General features: G+C 33.3%; 5 protein-coding genes across 8 annotated transcripts in view; 2 read left to right on the plus strand and 3 right to left on the minus strand.

Annotated features, from left to right (window-relative positions):
• The window catches only part of LOC108685818 (ADP-ribosylation factor GTPase-activating protein 2), a 31,297-nt gene that overhangs the window by 9,005 nt on the left and 4,052 nt on the right, over positions 1-18,240 (minus strand). The window lies entirely within an intron of this gene.
• On the plus strand, positions 71-12,301 carry LOC108685817 (protein polybromo-1). Its single transcript, XM_018190788.1, is given in 27 exon segments — positions 71-579; positions 667-912; positions 1,336-1,464; positions 1,559-1,738; positions 1,825-2,266; positions 2,343-2,455; positions 2,545-2,643; positions 2,882-2,944; positions 3,246-3,398; positions 3,464-3,631; positions 3,703-3,866; positions 4,055-4,349; positions 6,521-6,726; positions 6,843-7,182; positions 7,281-7,859; positions 7,959-8,116; positions 8,219-8,391; positions 8,484-8,656; positions 8,793-8,864; positions 9,664-9,846; positions 10,122-10,244; positions 10,867-11,107; positions 11,195-11,345; positions 11,423-11,472; positions 11,542-11,659; positions 11,734-11,851; positions 11,854-12,301. Coding segments are annotated over 27 exon segments (4,929 nt in total). The 5' UTR covers positions 71-474; the 3' UTR covers positions 11,941-12,301.
• Positions 13,608-14,182, minus strand: LOC108685824. The gene is made up of 2 exons (XM_018190803.1): positions 13,950-14,182; positions 13,608-13,813 (listed from the first exon to the last, which is right to left on the minus strand). The coding sequence occupies exons 1-2, from the start codon at positions 14,083-14,085 to the stop codon at positions 13,674-13,676; spliced, it is 276 nt and encodes a 91-aa protein (XP_018046292.1). The 5' UTR covers positions 14,086-14,182; the 3' UTR covers positions 13,608-13,673.
• On the minus strand, positions 14,755-16,146 carry LOC108685823 (succinate dehydrogenase assembly factor 4, mitochondrial-like). 4 transcript variants are annotated; one of them, XM_018190799.1, is made up of 4 exons: positions 16,075-16,146; positions 15,328-15,409; positions 15,133-15,231; positions 14,755-15,043 (listed from the first exon to the last, which is right to left on the minus strand). In XM_018190799.1, exons 2-4 carry the CDS (start codon positions 15,389-15,391, stop codon positions 14,874-14,876), a joined length of 333 nt encoding a protein of 110 aa, XP_018046288.1. In that variant the 5' UTR covers positions 15,392-15,409; positions 16,075-16,146; the 3' UTR covers positions 14,755-14,873. The 4 variants fall into 4 exon arrangements, with proteins under 4 accessions (XP_018046288.1, XP_018046289.1, XP_018046290.1 ...); XM_018190800.1 differs by having other exon boundaries at positions 14,778-15,043; positions 16,068-16,144; XM_018190801.1 differs by having other exon boundaries at positions 14,778-15,043; positions 15,328-15,417; positions 16,075-16,127.
• Positions 16,289-18,175, plus strand: LOC108685819 (probable protein phosphatase 2C T23F11.1). The gene is made up of 5 exons (XM_018190790.1): positions 16,289-16,517; positions 16,650-16,861; positions 17,074-17,279; positions 17,351-17,576; positions 17,648-18,175. The coding sequence occupies exons 2-5, from the start codon at positions 16,675-16,677 to the stop codon at positions 17,977-17,979; spliced, it is 951 nt and encodes a 316-aa protein (XP_018046279.1). The 5' UTR covers positions 16,289-16,517; positions 16,650-16,674; the 3' UTR covers positions 17,980-18,175.

Raw genomic sequence — 18,240 nt, forward strand, 5'->3', positions numbered from 1 at the left:
TCTCTCTCTCTTTCTCTCTCTTTCGCCATCCTTCCCCCTCCCCCTGTGTGTATACGTGACGTCCCGCTCCTCGAGGAATTCACTCGCAATAGTTAACTAACGCACGAGCCGAGACGTCGGTCTGAACGCGTGTAAGAGGCAAATCCTGCAACCTTGTTCCCAAGACCTGGTCCACCTTACGTCGCGATAAGCTCAACGTGTGCCTCTGATAATAGCGGCGCGACGATACGACGAATAAGGCCCCTGCGTTTAGTTCAAGAACCCTTTTTATGTACATATACGCGCACACGTACGTGAACGTATGTATGCGCACGTACATTTGTTTACAAATTTTGTGCTCTACCAGCGATAACTGTAACGGCCCTCGCATCGCAACCTCAACAGCATTCGGCGGACGATGTAGCGGTGCTCTGTTGTAGATATATAGCTAAAGGATCATCTTGTACCTTATAACTTTTTAAGATATACCTCAGGATGAACAAGCGACGTAGAACGTCCTCGGTGGCGAGTCGTGGCACCGAGGACGACGGTGACGATACCCCGCCCGAGCCGACGAAGAGGAGGAAAAAACTGGATCCTGTGAGTGGCTGTGATCTCTCCTAATATTTCTACATAGATTGCGTATGCGTTGAACACACGTTGCTAATAGTCTTTTACCTTGTACAGAGCGATTTGTGCCAACAACTATATGAAATACTTCGTAATCAAAAGAAGGAAGATGGATCCCTGCTGTGTGATGCATTTATACGTGTGCCGAAACGTAGACAAGAACCAGGATATTATGAGGTTGTTTCCAATCCCATAGATCTGTTGAAAGTACAACAGAAACTGAAAACTGATGAATATCGCGATATGGACGATCTTGCTGCTGATATTCAGCTTATGGTAAACAATGCCAAAGCTTTCTATATGGTAAGTTTTTAAATTCTATTTAATTGTATCAATCTATTTAAACAGATATTAAAGTTTGTCAAAGTGAAAAGATTTCAGCATGCAGTTTTCAGAATTAGATATATAAATTTACTTTGAAATATTTAAGCTAAGATCTGTTTGAAATATTTTTAAGCTAGATGAAATTTACTTGAAATATTTAAGCTAAAAATAGATTTATTTCTCTTAATTGATTTATTTTTGTCAGTGTAATACATTATTATTAATAGTTATTCTTAAAATTTATTTTCTGTAACTGAATTAAGATATATATTGTGGAACTTAAAGTAAAATAGATATATGTTTGATACTTCATAAATGCTAGAAATAAAGTTTTAATATAATCTAATGTAGGGATAAAAAGAAGATCTGTAGAGTTGAAATCTTGTATAATCATTTTTATAGCGTACATCTCCCGAGTATAAAGATGCAACTGAACTGTGGGAATTGTGTATAAATACTAAAAACCGTATAATGGAAGAATATGAAGAACCAGAACCTAAAGGAAAACTCATTCTAAAAGTTGGCAGATTGGTAATGTTTGATGATTTAATTGAATTTTAATTTGTTGCACAGATGCAATGCATAAAAATGTGGTGAGATTGTTCATTTATTAATTCATGTTTAGGCGCGTAAAGTAACAACGCGACAAGATGACGCAGAAGATACTTCAGAAAGTTCAACGAATCTCGATGAGGAAACTATGCAGCTATTCGAGGATTTATTTGCAGCAGTTATGACAGCAACTGATCCCACTGACAATAACAGACCTCTTCATATTATGTTTCAACTCAAACCTTCTAAAAAGGTTTTGTAACCTGTTTTAAATTATCTCTGAATTATCTTGGTATACTTGATGCTTATTTGTAACTGCTTTAACATATTTTATCATAGCTTTATCCTGAGTATTATGATGTTATCGAGACACCAATTGATTTGAAGACTATTGCAAGAAAGATTCAAGAAGGTGCATACAGCTCACTTGGCGATATGGAGAAAGATCTAATGCTCATGTGCCGTAACGCCTGTCAATTTAATGAGCCTGGTTCGCAAATTTACAAGGATGCCAAACTTTTGAAGAAGATAATTACTGCAGCCGCGAGAAGGCAAGATAGCGGGTTTGGTAGTGGTATTAAGATTGCTACGACTGCACCATCTACAAGAAGCAAAAGAGGAAGTCGTACCATGGCGCAATCGTTAATAGCACAAACTGCATCATTACGTGACGAAGATGATGAAAGCGATGATGAGGAAGAAGAACCTGCTGAGACTGAAGAAGCTGACAATCCACAATGGCAATTATTTCAAACTATTCGGACGGCTCCTAATAATCAAGGTATGACTTTCATGATAATATTATATAATATAAATCTATTGTAATTGATATAATGCCATAACTATGTATTGCACAGGTGTAAGGATGAGCGAATATTTTTGGAAACTTCCATCAAAGAGATTATATCCTGATTACTATAAGACGATTAAGAATCCTATATCTTTATTACAAATACGTACAAAGATAAAGGTATATGTCATATTATAATAAAATTGATCATTTATATTAATACATTACATTGTTTACTATTAAAAGTTATCCTGAATCACGATTTTCAGAAATGCGAATATGGTACTGTTAGTGAAGTAGCTGGAGATATGAATATCATGTTTGAAAATGCAAAGAAATATAACATGCATACTTCTCGATTGTACAAGGTAATAATTTTGTAATTAATACATATTTTATTTCAAATTAATTACGACTATGCGTTTAATTACAAACATAATATATAAAATGTTAATTATAAAATATATGATACACATAAATAGTTTCACAGTTTTTCATCGAATTCAAAATTTAGCAATCCAATAAAATTGAGAAATATCACTATGATGTATACAATATGATGTATAATCAAAATATAATTATTCACGCATTTTTGTTTTATTATAGTGTGCTGTTAAATTGCAAAAAATAATGCAAGAGAAAGTACAAGAACTCTTAGAATTCGATCAGGTAATATATTGTAAATTGAACATGATTTAATCTCTGGTCTGATTTATTACAGTATTATATGTTTGGATCAATATTATTATAAAACTATAAAAAATAAAACAATTTCACAGTGAAAAGATATTTTGAGAGATGAAATCATCAAATATCAGAGAAAAGATTTTAAAAATATATTTTAAAAAATATTAATAAGAAAATAAATTACATTACATACATTTTTTAGTCAGATTCGAAGACCAGCAGGGTTAATCTACGCATTTTTTGAAAAGCGAATGTAATAATTAAATATTCGATATCTTTGTAGGACTCTGATTCGGATAGCGAATCCGAAAACAGTTCGCAGCAGCCTAAATTGATTAAACGTGCTTCGAATTTATTGACACGAGGGAAGTACAAAGACAATATACCACTGAAGAAGAGATTGTACGCATTAGTCAAGTGTGTCATAGAATACGTTGTAAGTAATTCCAAAACTCATTATGTTTAATATATTCGGTCGACGTATAGCATACTGTATTATAGTGCGAGGACGGTCGGCAACCCATGTTAATGTTTATGGAGAAACCTTCCAAAAAATTATATCCGGATTACTATCAAGTGATAGCAGAACCTATAGACATGCTAGCGATTGAAGCTAATATTAAAGCGGAAAAGTATCAAAATGAAAACGAATTAATACAGGACTTTAAGGTATTTATCATTTAAATTAATCAATACAATAGCTTGCGTCAGATATTTTTTCGAAATTTCTCGTTTTTTAGTTGATGTTTAATAATTGTCGCCAATATAACGAAGAAGGTTCATTGATATATGAGGACGCTAATATATTGGAGAAAGTTTTGATGGATAAGGTAAAGGAATTAGGACCTCTGCCAGATAATCCTAGGTCCAAATCTTCCGCATCAACCCCAACTAGAAACGTCGGGTATGTCGTAATTCGTAGGTCCGATTCATGCTCGCAATGCTTATAAACATTATTTGCCTTTGATAACAACAAGGATAAAATGAATTTAAGAGCATTGTGAGCGTGAATCGGAATCATAAAGAAGATAACAGTGCTCATTTGTTTTAGTCTTTTCTCTACCTCTCTCCTTTTCTGCTGTCTATATTCAGGAGACCGAAAAAAATAGTGCCGCTTCATTTGCAAAAATTACGAACTCTGTACGATACTATAAAAGACTACCACGATGCAAAAGGGAGGCAGTTATCTCTAATTTTCATGAAATTACCAAATAAAAATGAATATCCAGATTATTATGAGGTGATAAAGCAGCCTATACACATGGAGAAGATAGCTTCTACTTTAAAGAATAATGGATATGATAATTTGGACGAATTGGTGTCCGATTTTATATTAATGTTTGACAATGCTTGCAAGTATAACGAGCCGGACTCGCAAATATATAAGGTTTGTATAACAAAGGTTTTTTGTTTCGTAAGCGTTAAATAATACAAAACAGGGTTGCCACAGACCCGGAAAATTGAAAAAACCAAAAAAAGTCAGGGAAATTGATCATGGAAAAGTTAGGGGAAAATGTAAAACAGTCTGGAATCTTGAAATTTGTTCACAATTCCCTTAAACTGTTCCTATTCCAAATCATCATTACAATTTTTAAAATAAATTCTGATGTTTTTATATTTATAGTCAAATATGTTCAAAATTCGCGCACTTTAAATGATTTTAATGAAATAATTAAAATTTATATTTCAATATTTTTATGATCTATTCTTTTTCGTTATAACTGCATTCTTTTTTCTAATACTAATTTATTTTTTATTGAATTTGCTTGAATTTGCACCCAAAATTTTATTATTCTATTAAGCTTCTTTTTGCATTGTATTTAATAAAGGTTAATCTTCCTTTAATTCTTGAATTTAAATATTAAAATTTTTACATAATTTATACTGTTCATGAAAAATTTTCCATTTTCATCTGGAAAATCTGTGGAAAAGTCAGAAAATTTTAAAATTCATTTTCTGTGACAACCCTAATAAAAGTATCTATTATACTGATTTACTGAGAGAAGAATCTATATCATCAAGATTTATTAATAATTGATAAGAATACTTTAAAAGATTTTTTGATGCAAGGCTAAGAGTAGCTTGAAATTGTAGTTAAAAGTTGACAATGTACAACTATTTGATGTTTGCATTAAATTTCAGTTATAAGCTCTAATTATTTTTTTAAACGTATTTACGCATTTGAAACATTTTTGGAAAATATGTAAGAATAAGATAGGATCATACTAAAAAAAATTAAAAATAAGGTTTTGTTTATCTTTAATGGACATAAAAGAATTAAACTTCAATTGTAAGGTTTAATTTCCTTTAAATTTGTACACTGAAAGATATTTAAGAAAAGATTAAGGAAAGACTAAATGAAATTTTAAAATAAAATCCATCATTAATGGACACAAAAGCATTAGGTCTATTCGCGTTGCTTGTACTTATTTTTTTATTTACTCAGTAACTTCGCTTCTTTCTTTTCAATACACACATTGAAATATATATCTATCTCGTTTTAAGTTCAAAAATTTTTGGGGATTTTAAGCAACACAAACAGACCTATTGACTAATAACCTTAGCGATGTACAATTCTAATTAAAATTCTAATTTTTGAATTTCCCAGATATTGTTAAGAAAATTAAATAACATAGTAAGCCTGAGATTTTTTAACAATATCTAATTTGCAAAAAATTGATTTCTATTTACTTGCAATATTGATTTTTGATAATTTATCTTGCAATATTGATTTTTCTCATAATTTTTTGAGAAAGTAAAAATATTAAAAATTTATCAAGTTTCTGAAAACTGTTAAATCAATTTTCTCAAAAACCAATTTAAAAAGCGTGTAGTTTTCAGAAATTTTCGACTAAAATTCCAATATGAAATACAGATTCTTAAATCGAGAGTCAGAATATTTGCGGATGGATACTTCAATTGAAATTTCGCGGCAAAAGATGGAAAGCCTAATCTGTTTACGGTAGAAATTTGGAGGTTACGTGAAAGGCTTCCTCCGCCGTTTCTTGCTTCAATCCCGTCGTATAAAGCTTTTCATTGAACAATGCTTTAGCTTGTTTCGTGAAACGCGTGGCATTGTATAAATTTAAACAACTAAGTATAAATTTGTACATATAAAATTGTACATATAATTTATCCATAATGTGCACAATGTTCATACATATTAACCTTGTTAGCAATTAGCGCATTTTTATCGTGATCTTCCAAGTCTTTTATACGCCGTATGGCGTATTTCCGAATTTTTCATGCGATTGAGTGAATTTGATCGCGTGCGCGCCAATATCCCGAAGATGTTCGCACAAAACGAGCAGAATATATTAAATAGTAACGTGATGCAAAACCCATTAAAAGTGCGGCCGTGTTTCATACGTCTATTGAGAGACAAGGAATTGGATAAGCACATAAAAAGATATAAAAAGACTGAGACAAAAGTAAATAGACCAGAATGATTTTATCTTCGTATTTTTTTTTTTTTTATATCTTTGTGCTATATAAAATCTTTTGTCAAAGGCTGCAGATATAGGTATTATAGTGAATAACAAGATATAATCATTTTAGGATGCCTTGATACTACAAAGATTAGTGTTGCAAAGTAAATTGCAACTAAGTGAGGATGAGGAAAGTGTACCTGATGTGTCAGCTGCTGTTCAAGAGATACTGGCAACAATATTTACCGCACTTTATAATCACCAGGATGAGGAAGGAAGGTGTTACTCCGATTCTATGGCCGAACTGCCGGAACATGATATTGTTGATGGCAAAAAGTACGAATGTGCTTGAGTGTTATTAAATTTTTTTGTTTTTATTATGAAAATTTTGTTTACTCAAATTTAGTTCCATTAACATAGTTAACATTAAGTATTTCTATGTTGAAAAACAGAGTACGGGGGTTGTCATTAGATTTGATTAAGAGGAGATTAGATCGGGGAGTTTACAAAAGGCTAGATCGGTTCCAAGAAGATGTTTTCACCTGCTTGGAAAGAGCACGGAGATTGTCGCGTACAGATTCACAACCATTTGAAGATAGCGTGGAATTACAGGCATTTTTTCTACGTACTCGTGATGAGGTGACTCGTGCAGGAGATTTGTTACATTCACCTGCGTTAAATTACACGCTTCTTGACCTGTCTGCTCAGGTTGCAGAACTTAAAAGAATAAAACAGCAACAAGAACTAAATTTACCTAACGAAGAGGAAAGCTGTGATGGAAATGAAACAAAAGTAAATCTTGTTTCATATCAACTGTATTTTGTGTATTTTTTGTTGAGTTTTTTGAAGACTCATGTCAACTTGATGTAATTTAAAATTTACTATTGCAGGACTCTGAAACCAATACGGATACAAATAATACTGACAATGGAGGCTCTATGAGTTTCAATCAAGAAGTATACAGAGCTGGTGACTTTACGTATATTGAGCCTACTGAGAGAGGCATGGAGTATAGCGTAGTTCTCATAGAAAGGCTTTGGACCAATGCAGACGGTCAACAAATGTTGTATGGAAATTTATTTTATAGACCTAGCGAAACATATCACGTGGCTTCGCGGAAATTTTTGGACAAGGAATTATTTAAGAGCGATGCTCACGTGGCGGTACCTCTAGCGAAAGTAGCTGGCAGATGTTGCGTTTTAAGTGTAAAGGATTATTTTCGAATGCAGCCGGAAGGTTTCCTAGAAAAAGATGTCTATGTATGTGAATCACGTTACTCCACGAAAGCTCGAGCGTTCAAAAAAATCAAGGTCTGGAATTTCGATCCCGATCACTTGACATTGGTTCCTAGAGAAAAGCCACTAGAACCGAAACGAGTAATTTCGGTGTACAAAGAACGGCTGGAAAAGCATAAAGAAGAGATCGCTGAATTGGAGGAGGGAGAAAAGTTGATGGAAAAGGAAAGACCTGTTAGTAACTGAATCAATATCTTCTTTGTTTGTTTGAAATATCAATTCTTCCTCTGTTTATTTATTTTGATTCTATTTAACATATCTCTTATCTTGCAGAATGTGATATTGTATAACCCAGAAGATACTGAGAACACATATTATGAACAGTACAACACATGCGCGGGATCTGTGAAAACCGGTGATTTTGTTTATGTAGCGACAGACGGGGGCAGGCAACAAATAGCGCAAGTTGATGCTATATGGTTAACCAAAGAGTAAGTAATAAATCCATAATAAAATATTGATTTTGTATATTACTGTAATTTATATTATTATTTATATTACACGATATGTAATATACCGTTTTGTGTTTTTAGCGGGAAATGTTATTTCAAAGGTCCATGGTTATTGATGCCTACAGATGTGCCACATACGCCTACGAAATTATTTTATAAACAAGAGTTATTTTTATCTACTGTGGATGGTACTCATCCTATTGTAGCTATTGTTGGAAAATGTTCCGTCCTTGATTACGGAGAGTATATATGTAGTAAGTGTTTATCATTCCATCGTTTAATAAATTAAATAAATTAAATTAAAAAATAGAATACCTTAACGAATCATCATTGATGAATTATATAGGCAGACCAACAGAGATACCAGAGGATGATGTGTACATTTGTGAATCGCTTTATGACGAAAGTAAAAGTTTGATGAAAAAGCTTAGTCAAGACGGTTTAAAGAAGTTCAATCACACGTCGGCGGTAACTGAAGACGAAATCTACTTCTTCCGAAGGCCTATTAATCCTGCTAAAGTATGTATGACAGTTAAACATTATTGACTAACATAAATGCATATTTAAACTATTCGGCGAATAATAAGATATGTACTTAGTTCATTCTATGCGACTAACTGTGAAATTATTGCTTTGCATGGCGTGTTTGTTGTAGGTTTCGAGCGACGTGGCTCAGACGCAAAGTCAAGTCAAGTCCATTACGCCCAGCTCGGCTCAATTTGAAATGGTAATTACTAATTACGAAATCTTATACTTTTGTTTTTAGTAACGTACATACAATATGCAATCGCACGTTCCTTCAAGAGATCACACGCAAGCTGATATAGCAAAAGTCTAATCGCCAGTATGTCCACTCGTAAAAAGACGAAAGGCGAAACATGCTTTTCTTTAAATCTAATTGAATTTTGCGTGTGATATAAGTATTTTTGTTATATCAACAGAATGCATTTACACGCATGTTTTCGATCTATATGCCGGCATATTCATTCTTTTTTTGTTTTGATTATGTAATTATGTGTTAGTATTTGTGTCTCGAGCGGTTTCATCCGACAATTTCAAATCAGAGCACCTGTTGGGTTTATCGCTAGTATGTTATATGAACGCAAAGCACACCACCGAAAGATCTTGCTTCCATGTCATTCTAATCCAACTAATGTAAGAATGAAGAATTCGCTTTGGAGTATACATATTAACTAATCTGTTAATGCAAAAGTTTCAATTAATTAATAATTGACATGTTGCGATTATATATACGTTACATATTACAATATACATATGTTGATGGTGTCGAATTAAAAAAAAATTGGATGTTACACCAGTTACATTACATTCGAAAAAGAGATTAAAGTATACGGAATATAACGTAAGTGGGAGAATATCGCTATTAGTTTCCTTTGGACATGAAGAAGGGATGGCGTTTCTTTTATTATGTACAACTTTTTCTACTGGATAAAGTCGCGAAAATATATCTCGTGATCGGTAATAAGGGATAACGAAGGTAACATAAACATAAATAAATGGTGTAGGAAGCGTCACCATTGTTACCGAAGCTGGAACCAGATGTACTAAGCATGGGGGTAGGATTAGGAGTGGGAGTGGGAGTAGGAGTTGGGGAAGACAGCATGGATGCTGGTGGTCCACCATCCGTTGGATCTACGGAAGCTCAACCGGTGCTCTCCAATACTCAGACACCTGTGTCGACTAAGAAGGTAGGCTTTACCGTGACCATTTTATTTTTATTTTTTTTTTTTCATTCTTATCTAACTATTGTCACACGTCATATTTTGTTTATTTTACTTTCTTTTTATTTAGAGAAATATGCCAGCATACATACCTCTTTTCGTTCTCTGCACCGTTTGAAGACACCATTTGTCTTAATAATAGATCGATAATTTGATGTTACTTCTGTTAAGAGATGTAAAGGCAATATGCTCGTTTACATGAACACGGTGACATTATAATTTGTGTTTTCTCTTCTGTTTAGAAAACGGCGGGTAAGAAATTAGTTACGGGCTATATTTTATATTCGAGTAAAATGCGAACGCAGATTACACAAAACAATCCTGAATCATCCTTCGGAGAGATTAGCAGAATTGTTGGCAACGAGGTATTTATTTCTTTTTTACTGTTGATTTTTTAGTTTATTAATGGAGTTTCGATGAAGGAATGTATGCAGAATAAATTTTCTATACATGATCACATGATGTCTTTGTTCAAGCATCAAATTAGTTAAACAATGTAAACTTTGATCTTGACATTTATGTGATAAGGCAAAAAGATTTAAAAAATGTAATTGACTATGTCACTTTGCACATCACTATACACATCACTATACACATCACTAAAATTATTCAGCATACTTGGTCCTTTATCCAAATAAATTATGTTACATGGCTACTCTTTATTCTTATAAATATAAATGCTTGTGTGTACAAAATACAATAATGCATCTTCTGTATTCTTTTATAAGAGTAGTATATCAATTTCTACTTTTGCATATACCGTATTGTAATTTGTATCGTCTTCGTCTTGATATGTTACCGTCTCTATTCTTGATGTATAAACGTTATTTGTATCCAATCTTTTATGAAGAAGAGAGAGTAGCCATTGAAACAGTTCGTCGAATCTCTTTTAAAACGGCAAAAATGGTTTTGCTAATTGTCTGCTAACTAATTACGAGCAACGAAACGAAACTGGTTACGTAAAACGTAAAACCACTTTCGTTCCAGTGGAGGAAATTGCCAGCGGGGGAGAAGCAAGCATGGGAGGAACGGGCAATCAAAATGAACGAAGACGGTGGTCAGCTGAAGGGTACGACTACAATAGGCACGAACTCCATGCAGGATGTTGTGTACGAATGTTGTTGGGACAATTGCGACTGGCAGTTCGAGGACATGACTGATTGCATCGATCACTGCATCGCGGAGCAGAACGGTCACGTACAATCATCGTTTGTAAACGCTCCTAGTGGTGAGTACAACAATCGCAGCAGCCGCGTAACACGACATGGAATGATGCAAAGAACTATATTGAATTGATATTCTATCAATGTTATAGATGTGGAGTATCAGTGCCAGTGGCGTGGTTGCGGCCGAACGAAGAAATCTGTCCCACCGTTCCCGAGTGTACAGAGACTCGCAAGACACGTTAAAGAAGTGCATATTCTCAAGTCGCATGGTCGCATAATACCACCTTCTGAGAGGAGCAGGTAAGAATTTATCCTTTTTTTTTCGTTTATCATTTTTAAAATACGTTTTTATAAATCCTATATTTATGTTCTCGTAGAAATTACATGCCTTCAAAAGGACCCACAGTATTGCCTCCAATGGAAACAGGTAATTATATATTATTTCAAATTTACGTAATCGCGCGATATGAATAAGGGAAAAACACATTTCACATAGAAACTTCAGCAGCTGCAACTCAGACGAGCAGCTTGCCCGCCACTAAACAACCAGAGCCGATGTTTGTCGCGGTACCACCGAGGCCAAGTCGTGTATTGCATTCGGACGCCTATTTGAGGTAGGCTTAAGCTAAATTTTGTGGAAAATCATCTTTGAACATCATACTGAATCATATTCTTCTTTCGCGTGTAGGTATATCGAAGGTCTAAATGTAGAGAATCGTTACATATCAAATTGGGATAAGCAGATGAACGCCAATCCGGATAATACCCAAATCCCCGATGTGACGAAGCTGCCCGCCGAATGGCTGGGCAATGGCGTTGGAAACCATGGGAATGTGGTAAACGCTTTGTGGACACTCAGAAACATGATGATGCGGGATGTGTTAGCCATCAATAAAACTTTATAGTTTATAAATTGTTAAAATTAATAATTTTTGAACGTGCAAAGTACACGTAATCTACAATACACAAACCCGTCGACGCCGGATGAAAGACTGACGGTATTTGATCGTTTAAACAATATTTATATTTAGAATTTTCTTTCTCGTTCTTTTAATACTTAATTTTACTTTATTTATCTACGTTCTAAGTTTGATGACATATATCTCAAAATATCTTTAGGCAATTCTACAAGTTGACTATGTTTGAAATTTATTTTAATCATTCAGGCATTATTTATATGATTGGCAAGAAATTTTTTTTTTTTGCGAATAAAATGTTTACGCTTTTTTTGTTTGTATTAAATAAATTCTGTTTTATTAAATACTTTATTCCACATGTTGCATAGAACTATACGATGTGTGTACATAAAAAAATACTATATATAGAAGATCATTGTGTAAATACATCTGCTGATTTTGATTTTTCACTTTTGAACAAAATTTTATACGTTCTGTATAGCGCAAGTAACAGATATTCTTGTAATAAGGAACACGAAAGCTGAAACTCTCTTCCTGTATTAGAAACTTACATAAAATATGAAGCTGCATATGTATATAGAAAAAAAAAACAGAGCAATGTACTGATAATGCAACCGATGTCACGCTTCTTATCAGTGCTACTTTCATATTCTCAGAAGATGTTGAAGAGACATAGTGAGATTAATCAAATGATCTATTTGCTATTGACCAATAGCCGAGAAGGAAAAAAAAAAGGAAATTCTGCGTCATGCAACAGTGTAAACCTCGTAGCATATTATTTTTTAAGAATTTTCGATACGATTGGAAGAATTTTGAAAACGTACTGGCAAATACAAAATGAAATTTTTACTACAATGTCGTGTACATATGTTTCTTGATACGATATATCTGTAGAATACTAACTAAATTCCTTTTCTACATGAACGGTTTAGCCGTTAATTCTTTGAAAATTTATTATATATCTTGGTTAAATAAATTTTCGCTGCTACTGGCGTGAGAATATGTTTTAGTAATGAATGTGAATCGATTTAAATTCATTCATCGACGGAGCTATGCATTCGATTCTTTACACAATCATAGTATATGTCGATTTATTAATGATTCAGTTGAACATTCGTTTTCTCATTAGTAGCGAGAAATTTAATCGCTTTGATGTATAAAATGTTTGTTATTCTAACATACCAGTATTCAGTATTTGACAAAGTGTTGCATATTTTTATATGTATAATGTACTGGATAATCTCTGTACATTATGACGTAATTAAGCTTTTTGTGTAGGTTGCCATAGTGCCAGACTTTCGGAAAGAAAGTCGTGTGAAATTAACAATGCCAAACATGGAATGTCGTTGCTAATAAATTTGTAGTAATTTCTAAAAACTTACTCGGGGGTATCATCGTTCAGCAAAAAAAGCTTACTTTTGTACAATGTAATTTATTTCCTCTCACTGATATACAATTTTTGTTCTGTAATACAAAAGCTTTCCTTCGTATATCTATACTTATTATTAATCTAATTTATATATTTTTTCATATCAAGAAAAACAATTTTGATTTACTTAATACTGATTTATTTTATTTAATACTGACCGAAATAATTTATTTTCCGCAAATGCAAAAATTGATCATTGCAAGTTAAGAAGTAAGAATTCTTTGGAGTTCTTTAAATATATTTATAGAAACTACATCAAAAAATATATACGGTGTTTTCGTTTCAAAAATCACTGACTCTGCCACCATGCTGCCAGTCTCCCCATTTAGTAGGATCTTTCTCACTATTTGTTATCAGTTCTCCAGTTCTGGGGTCAGTTTCCACTAATACTAAATCCACGAACCTTTCCCGCGGTCCTATTTCTACGTGTCAAATAGAAAAGAATCAGTATTCCTGAAGCTTTGAGCATAATTTTTTATGGAAGCTTTTATCGTATCATTATAAAAGAATTTCGTACCAATATCTTTGTATTAATTTTTATTAATTGCTATTACATACTTGGTATCGGTTGCAATTTAAGTTTCTCATGGAACTGCTTCATTCGTGGCGATTCTTGGGTGTTCTTCGAAGACTCAATTAAAGTCTCATTTAAAATCTTTCGTTTTAGGAAAAAAGCACCTAATGTATTACTCATTTAATTTTTATATTCAATGGAATGAAGATTATATATGTATAAAAGCAAGAACAAAGATTATTCGTAAAAATCCATTAAAGTTTGCAAACTTAAGATATTCTGAAGCGATACATACTTGTGACAAATCGTCTACAACTTCTTGCTTGTAGATTCGTCAAAATATTATAATTTAAGCGAATCATCATGCAAATATTTTACGAAGAAACTAACCACGGTTGTCCGCAATCGTGTGAAAATGACAGTTTTATAATTTTGTTAATAAAACACTGTCGCCAATATGGCTAGATCGCATTGAATATTTTGCCTCGCAAGAAGCAACTATAATATTTTCCATTTCTCGTTTACTTTAATTTTTGAAAACTTAGATTAATGTTTTGAGCTTAAAATTTAAATATTAATTCAATATATGATTAACTAACTACGCTATTTTAAATTAATATTTTAGATTCATTTGGATAAATTTGTCACATTTCAATAATTTTATTAAAATTGAATTAAAAGATCCGATCGTTATAAGAGATATATTGGATTGTCCGGAAAGTTCATGTCGCAAAAGATTTAAATTTAATAAATAAAATTAAAAATTTAAATCTGCGTTTCAGTTTTCTTTCAAAATCGGCATGAACTTTTCGGACAACCCAATTCGATTAACTTGATATCAAAATAAAAGTTTAATTATATAATATTGTATTTCAAAGCAGAATTGTTTTAAGTTTTAAATATGAATATTTTGATGACAATTTTTAACTGTTATTAAATGGATTGCGCTAGTCTCAAACGAGGATGATTTAGAAGTCCGATACACGACCTTTTCTTTCCCAATCGCCGTAACGAGTCGGTTCTGGTCCACGGGGACCTCCGACTTCACCAGTTTCCGGATTTGTGTTGTTCGGGAATGGTTTCAAAGGTTCTTTCTCTTGATAAGGATGCTTGTCCTCCTCCAATTCGTCCAATTTCTCTGTCACGTTCAAAATTTGATTTCTTTACTGCTTTAAATTTTTAATCTTTGTATAGAAATTTAAGAAAAGTTGCTACTACATAACGTACCTATAGGAGCACGTTCGCGCAATTTTTTCCTGAATTCATGTAATCTCGGACTCTCGTCGACTTCATTTGTGCTTTTAGATGAAAACGGGCATGTGAATCCTTTTAAAAAGAACATCAATAGGAACATTACAAATGTACATTTTGTTTCAATGTATAGACAAACTCACCGATGTTTGTTCATCTACAAATTCATACCTTTCATATATAGCCGCAATAATTGACGCGAACTTGTTGAAATTGTGCAATTAATTCCTGCCATTGCTCTCAAAATTGATTTCTATATTCCTCGAAAATAAAATCACACTCAGTTGATATACATCTGTGTATGTTTTTCTTTTTGATTTCACTGTTTCCAATTCTTTGAAATCACAAAAGCTAGATTTGTTATGTGTTATCCTTATAAGAATTATGAGTTTTTAAAAAAATTTATTTATAATACATGTGTCACATAAAAAGGATATGTTGGATCACATAAATATACTAATATTAAATATAGGAGCTGTCGTAATTTATATATAAAACAGATTTATTTAAATTCGTATCATTTTTACCTTACAAAAATATTTTACGTGTAATAATAAATAAATAATAATATACAATCCACATTAAATTTCCAAATTATTAACTGCACGATTATTTTGTTAAACACTATGTTCATTTATTATACATAAAGAAGCGACAAATATCTTATTATCTATACTTAAACAAATGTCTTTTCAAAAATTAATCTATGGATTTAAATGCTCTTGCAAACTTTCGAGGGAAATATTTTTTACATGACACTTTGCGCGGTGAAGATCAGGTTAAGTTCAAAGATATCTATATATTCAATATAGTACGATATAATATAATCATTATATAATAAATTATAGATAAAATTGATAATTAAGCAGTTAATTAATCGCCATCATTTCTATTTATTGTCTGTTTCTTACATCTTACATCTGTTTTATCTTATATCAATTCTTTTATCCTTTCTCTCAGATCAGCGCCCGTCACGTTCGCAAATGCGTTCCAAAACTTATCGAAAAAAAATATTCCATAGTATTTCTAGTTTGTTCCTATAAACGAGTTCCCAAACTCACCGAACAAATCTGCCTGCATAATGACGTCATGGCTCCCAAAAAAAACCTATCAGCACCTTGACGTCATCAATTCGGATCAGCTGTTTATCTTGCGATCGATGTCTGCTTGATCTGTCTGCGCGCATTGTTTCCCATGGCCGAATGGAAAACACAGAGAGTAACACGGGGTGGAGCTGACGACAAATTAATCGTATATCACGCGCGTTTCAGCGCGTTTTTGAATGGGAGGCTGTTATGAAATCAGAGCGGAGTGAAGCGCGTTTAAATTTGAGGTCCTCGAACGACGACATTGATCGTAAGGTAAAGACTTTCAGCAAAATTCTATTGAATTGATAATTTAAAAGTATTACGCCTGAATTCGTTTAATTCTGATTAACTTAACTGTCATAATATTGATAATATCGTATTAAATCGCATTTCATTCATGTACAGACTTAATATTAATTAAGAAGGAAATATGGGACAAACTCTTAGCGAACCAATTACGAAGAAGAAATCGGCTTGTTGCCGGGATAGCAACTACCGGGTAGGCAGTTCTTGCATGCAAGGATGGCGCATTAAAATGGAAGATTCACACGTGCACATACTTTCTTTACCCAGTGACCCATGCACTGCATTCTTTGCTGTCTATGATGGACATGGAGGTAAATACTGAATGTGGAAGATTTATTAAACAATAGCATAGTTACTTTTCAAGTAACTATATATCGAGTATATATTTTTGTAGGATAATAAGATAGATATTAGAGATATTTGATAGATAATGCATAGATAAGAATAACAAAACACAACAAATAGAAATAAATACATGTATATAATATATAATACTTACTATATAATAACTATATATTTATAGGTGCAGCTATGGCGCAGCATGCTGGAAAACATCTTCACGAATATATAATTAGAAGGAGTGAGTATAAGGAAGGCAATATCATAGGTGCGATGCAACAAGGTTTCTTAGAATTAGACAAAGCAATGCAGAATAATGCTGCTCTTAGGGATGAACATGCTGGAACAACTGTCATTGCACTCCTCATCAAAGATAATATTTTATACAGTGTAAGTCATTTATCTCATTTGACTGTACAGTAATGCCTCTTGAATTCCTGATCACTAGAAAAGCTTTGTAGGCTAACGCAGGTGACAGCAGAGCAGTGGCTTGTATCAACGGGAGGACAGTCGCCCTCAGTCGAGACCATAAACCCACGTTAAAGGACGAACGCAAACGTATCGAAGCAGCGGGTGGTTTCGTCGAGTATAAGAGGGTGAATGGCAATCTAGCGCTATCTCGTGCCCTCGGAGATTTTATATTTAAGCGGAACGATCGTAAATCACCACAGGAACAGATTGTGACCGGTAATAATGAAATACCAAATGTGATTCCTTTCGATTAAACTTTTGCATCAAAAAGAATTATAAATCCATAGCGTTTCCCGAAGTACAACAATTTATCATTGACGAGGACTGGGAATTTGTCGTTTTGGCGTGTGATGGTATTTGGGACGTGATGACCAGTGAAGAGGTAGTTCAGTTCATAAGAACGCGTTTAGCGCATCCGAAACTTGGCGATGGAGAAGCATCGAACTGTACGATACATCCCGAGGAGATCTGCGAGGAACTTTTAAATTGTTGCTTGGCACCGGACGCTCTTATGGGCACCGGCTGCGACAATATGACAGTGATACTCGTGTGTTTTCTCCACGGCAAGCCGTGTTCGCGATTAATTTTGCATTGCCAAAATCCACCGCCGAGTATATAGATCGATCCATAATTGTTTTGAATTGTATAGCGACATTGTATCATGTTTTATCTAAATTATTATGGGCATTTTACTTTTAATCTCGTATTGATACAACTTTTGATACAGATATATGTTGTGCAATACTGGCTCTATTGTAAAGAGATGAAGCAGACGTGTTTATAAAATACATTATATTTATATTTTCATTCTCGAATCTGTGTTACTTTTACATTGCACTCTTTCATCGATTCATCATTCATAAAAAGTGCGTGTATATAT

This window comes from Atta colombica, unplaced genomic scaffold, assembly GCF_001594045.1.
Source record: "Atta colombica isolate Treedump-2 unplaced genomic scaffold, Acol1.0 scaffold160, whole genome shotgun sequence".
NCBI classification, from domain to species: Eukaryota; Metazoa; Arthropoda; class Insecta; order Hymenoptera; family Formicidae; genus Atta; species Atta colombica.

Excerpts from the sequence above, each read along its gene's own strand:
- LOC108685824 (XM_018190803.1), bottom strand. The coding sequence starts at position 14,085 with ATGAGTAATACATTAGGTGCTTTTTTCCTAAAACGAAAGATTTTAAAT. Across the intron at positions 13,814-13,949 it reads TAAATTGCAACCGATACCAA|AAATAGGACCGCGGGAAAGG; the intron begins GTATGTAATAGC and ends TTTGACACGTAG.
- LOC108685823 (XM_018190799.1), bottom strand. The coding sequence starts at position 15,391 with ATGGCAGGAATTAATTGCACAATTTCAACAAGTTCGCGTCAATTATTG. Across the intron at positions 15,232-15,327 it reads ATTGCGGCTATATATGAAAG|GATTCACATGCCCGTTTTCA; the intron begins GTATGAATTTGT and ends TCTTTTTAAAAG. Across the intron at positions 15,044-15,132 it reads GCGCGAACGTGCTCCTATAG|AGAAATTGGACGAATTGGAG; the intron begins GTACGTTATGTA and ends TGAACGTGACAG.
- LOC108685819 (XM_018190790.1), top strand. The coding sequence starts at position 16,675 with ATGGGACAAACTCTTAGCGAACCAATTACGAAGAAGAAATCGGCTTGT. Across the intron at positions 16,862-17,073 it reads TGTCTATGATGGACATGGAG|GTGCAGCTATGGCGCAGCAT; the intron begins GTAAATACTGAA and ends ATATATTTATAG. Across the intron at positions 17,577-17,647 it reads ACAGGAACAGATTGTGACCG|CGTTTCCCGAAGTACAACAA; the intron begins GTAATAATGAAA and ends ATAAATCCATAG.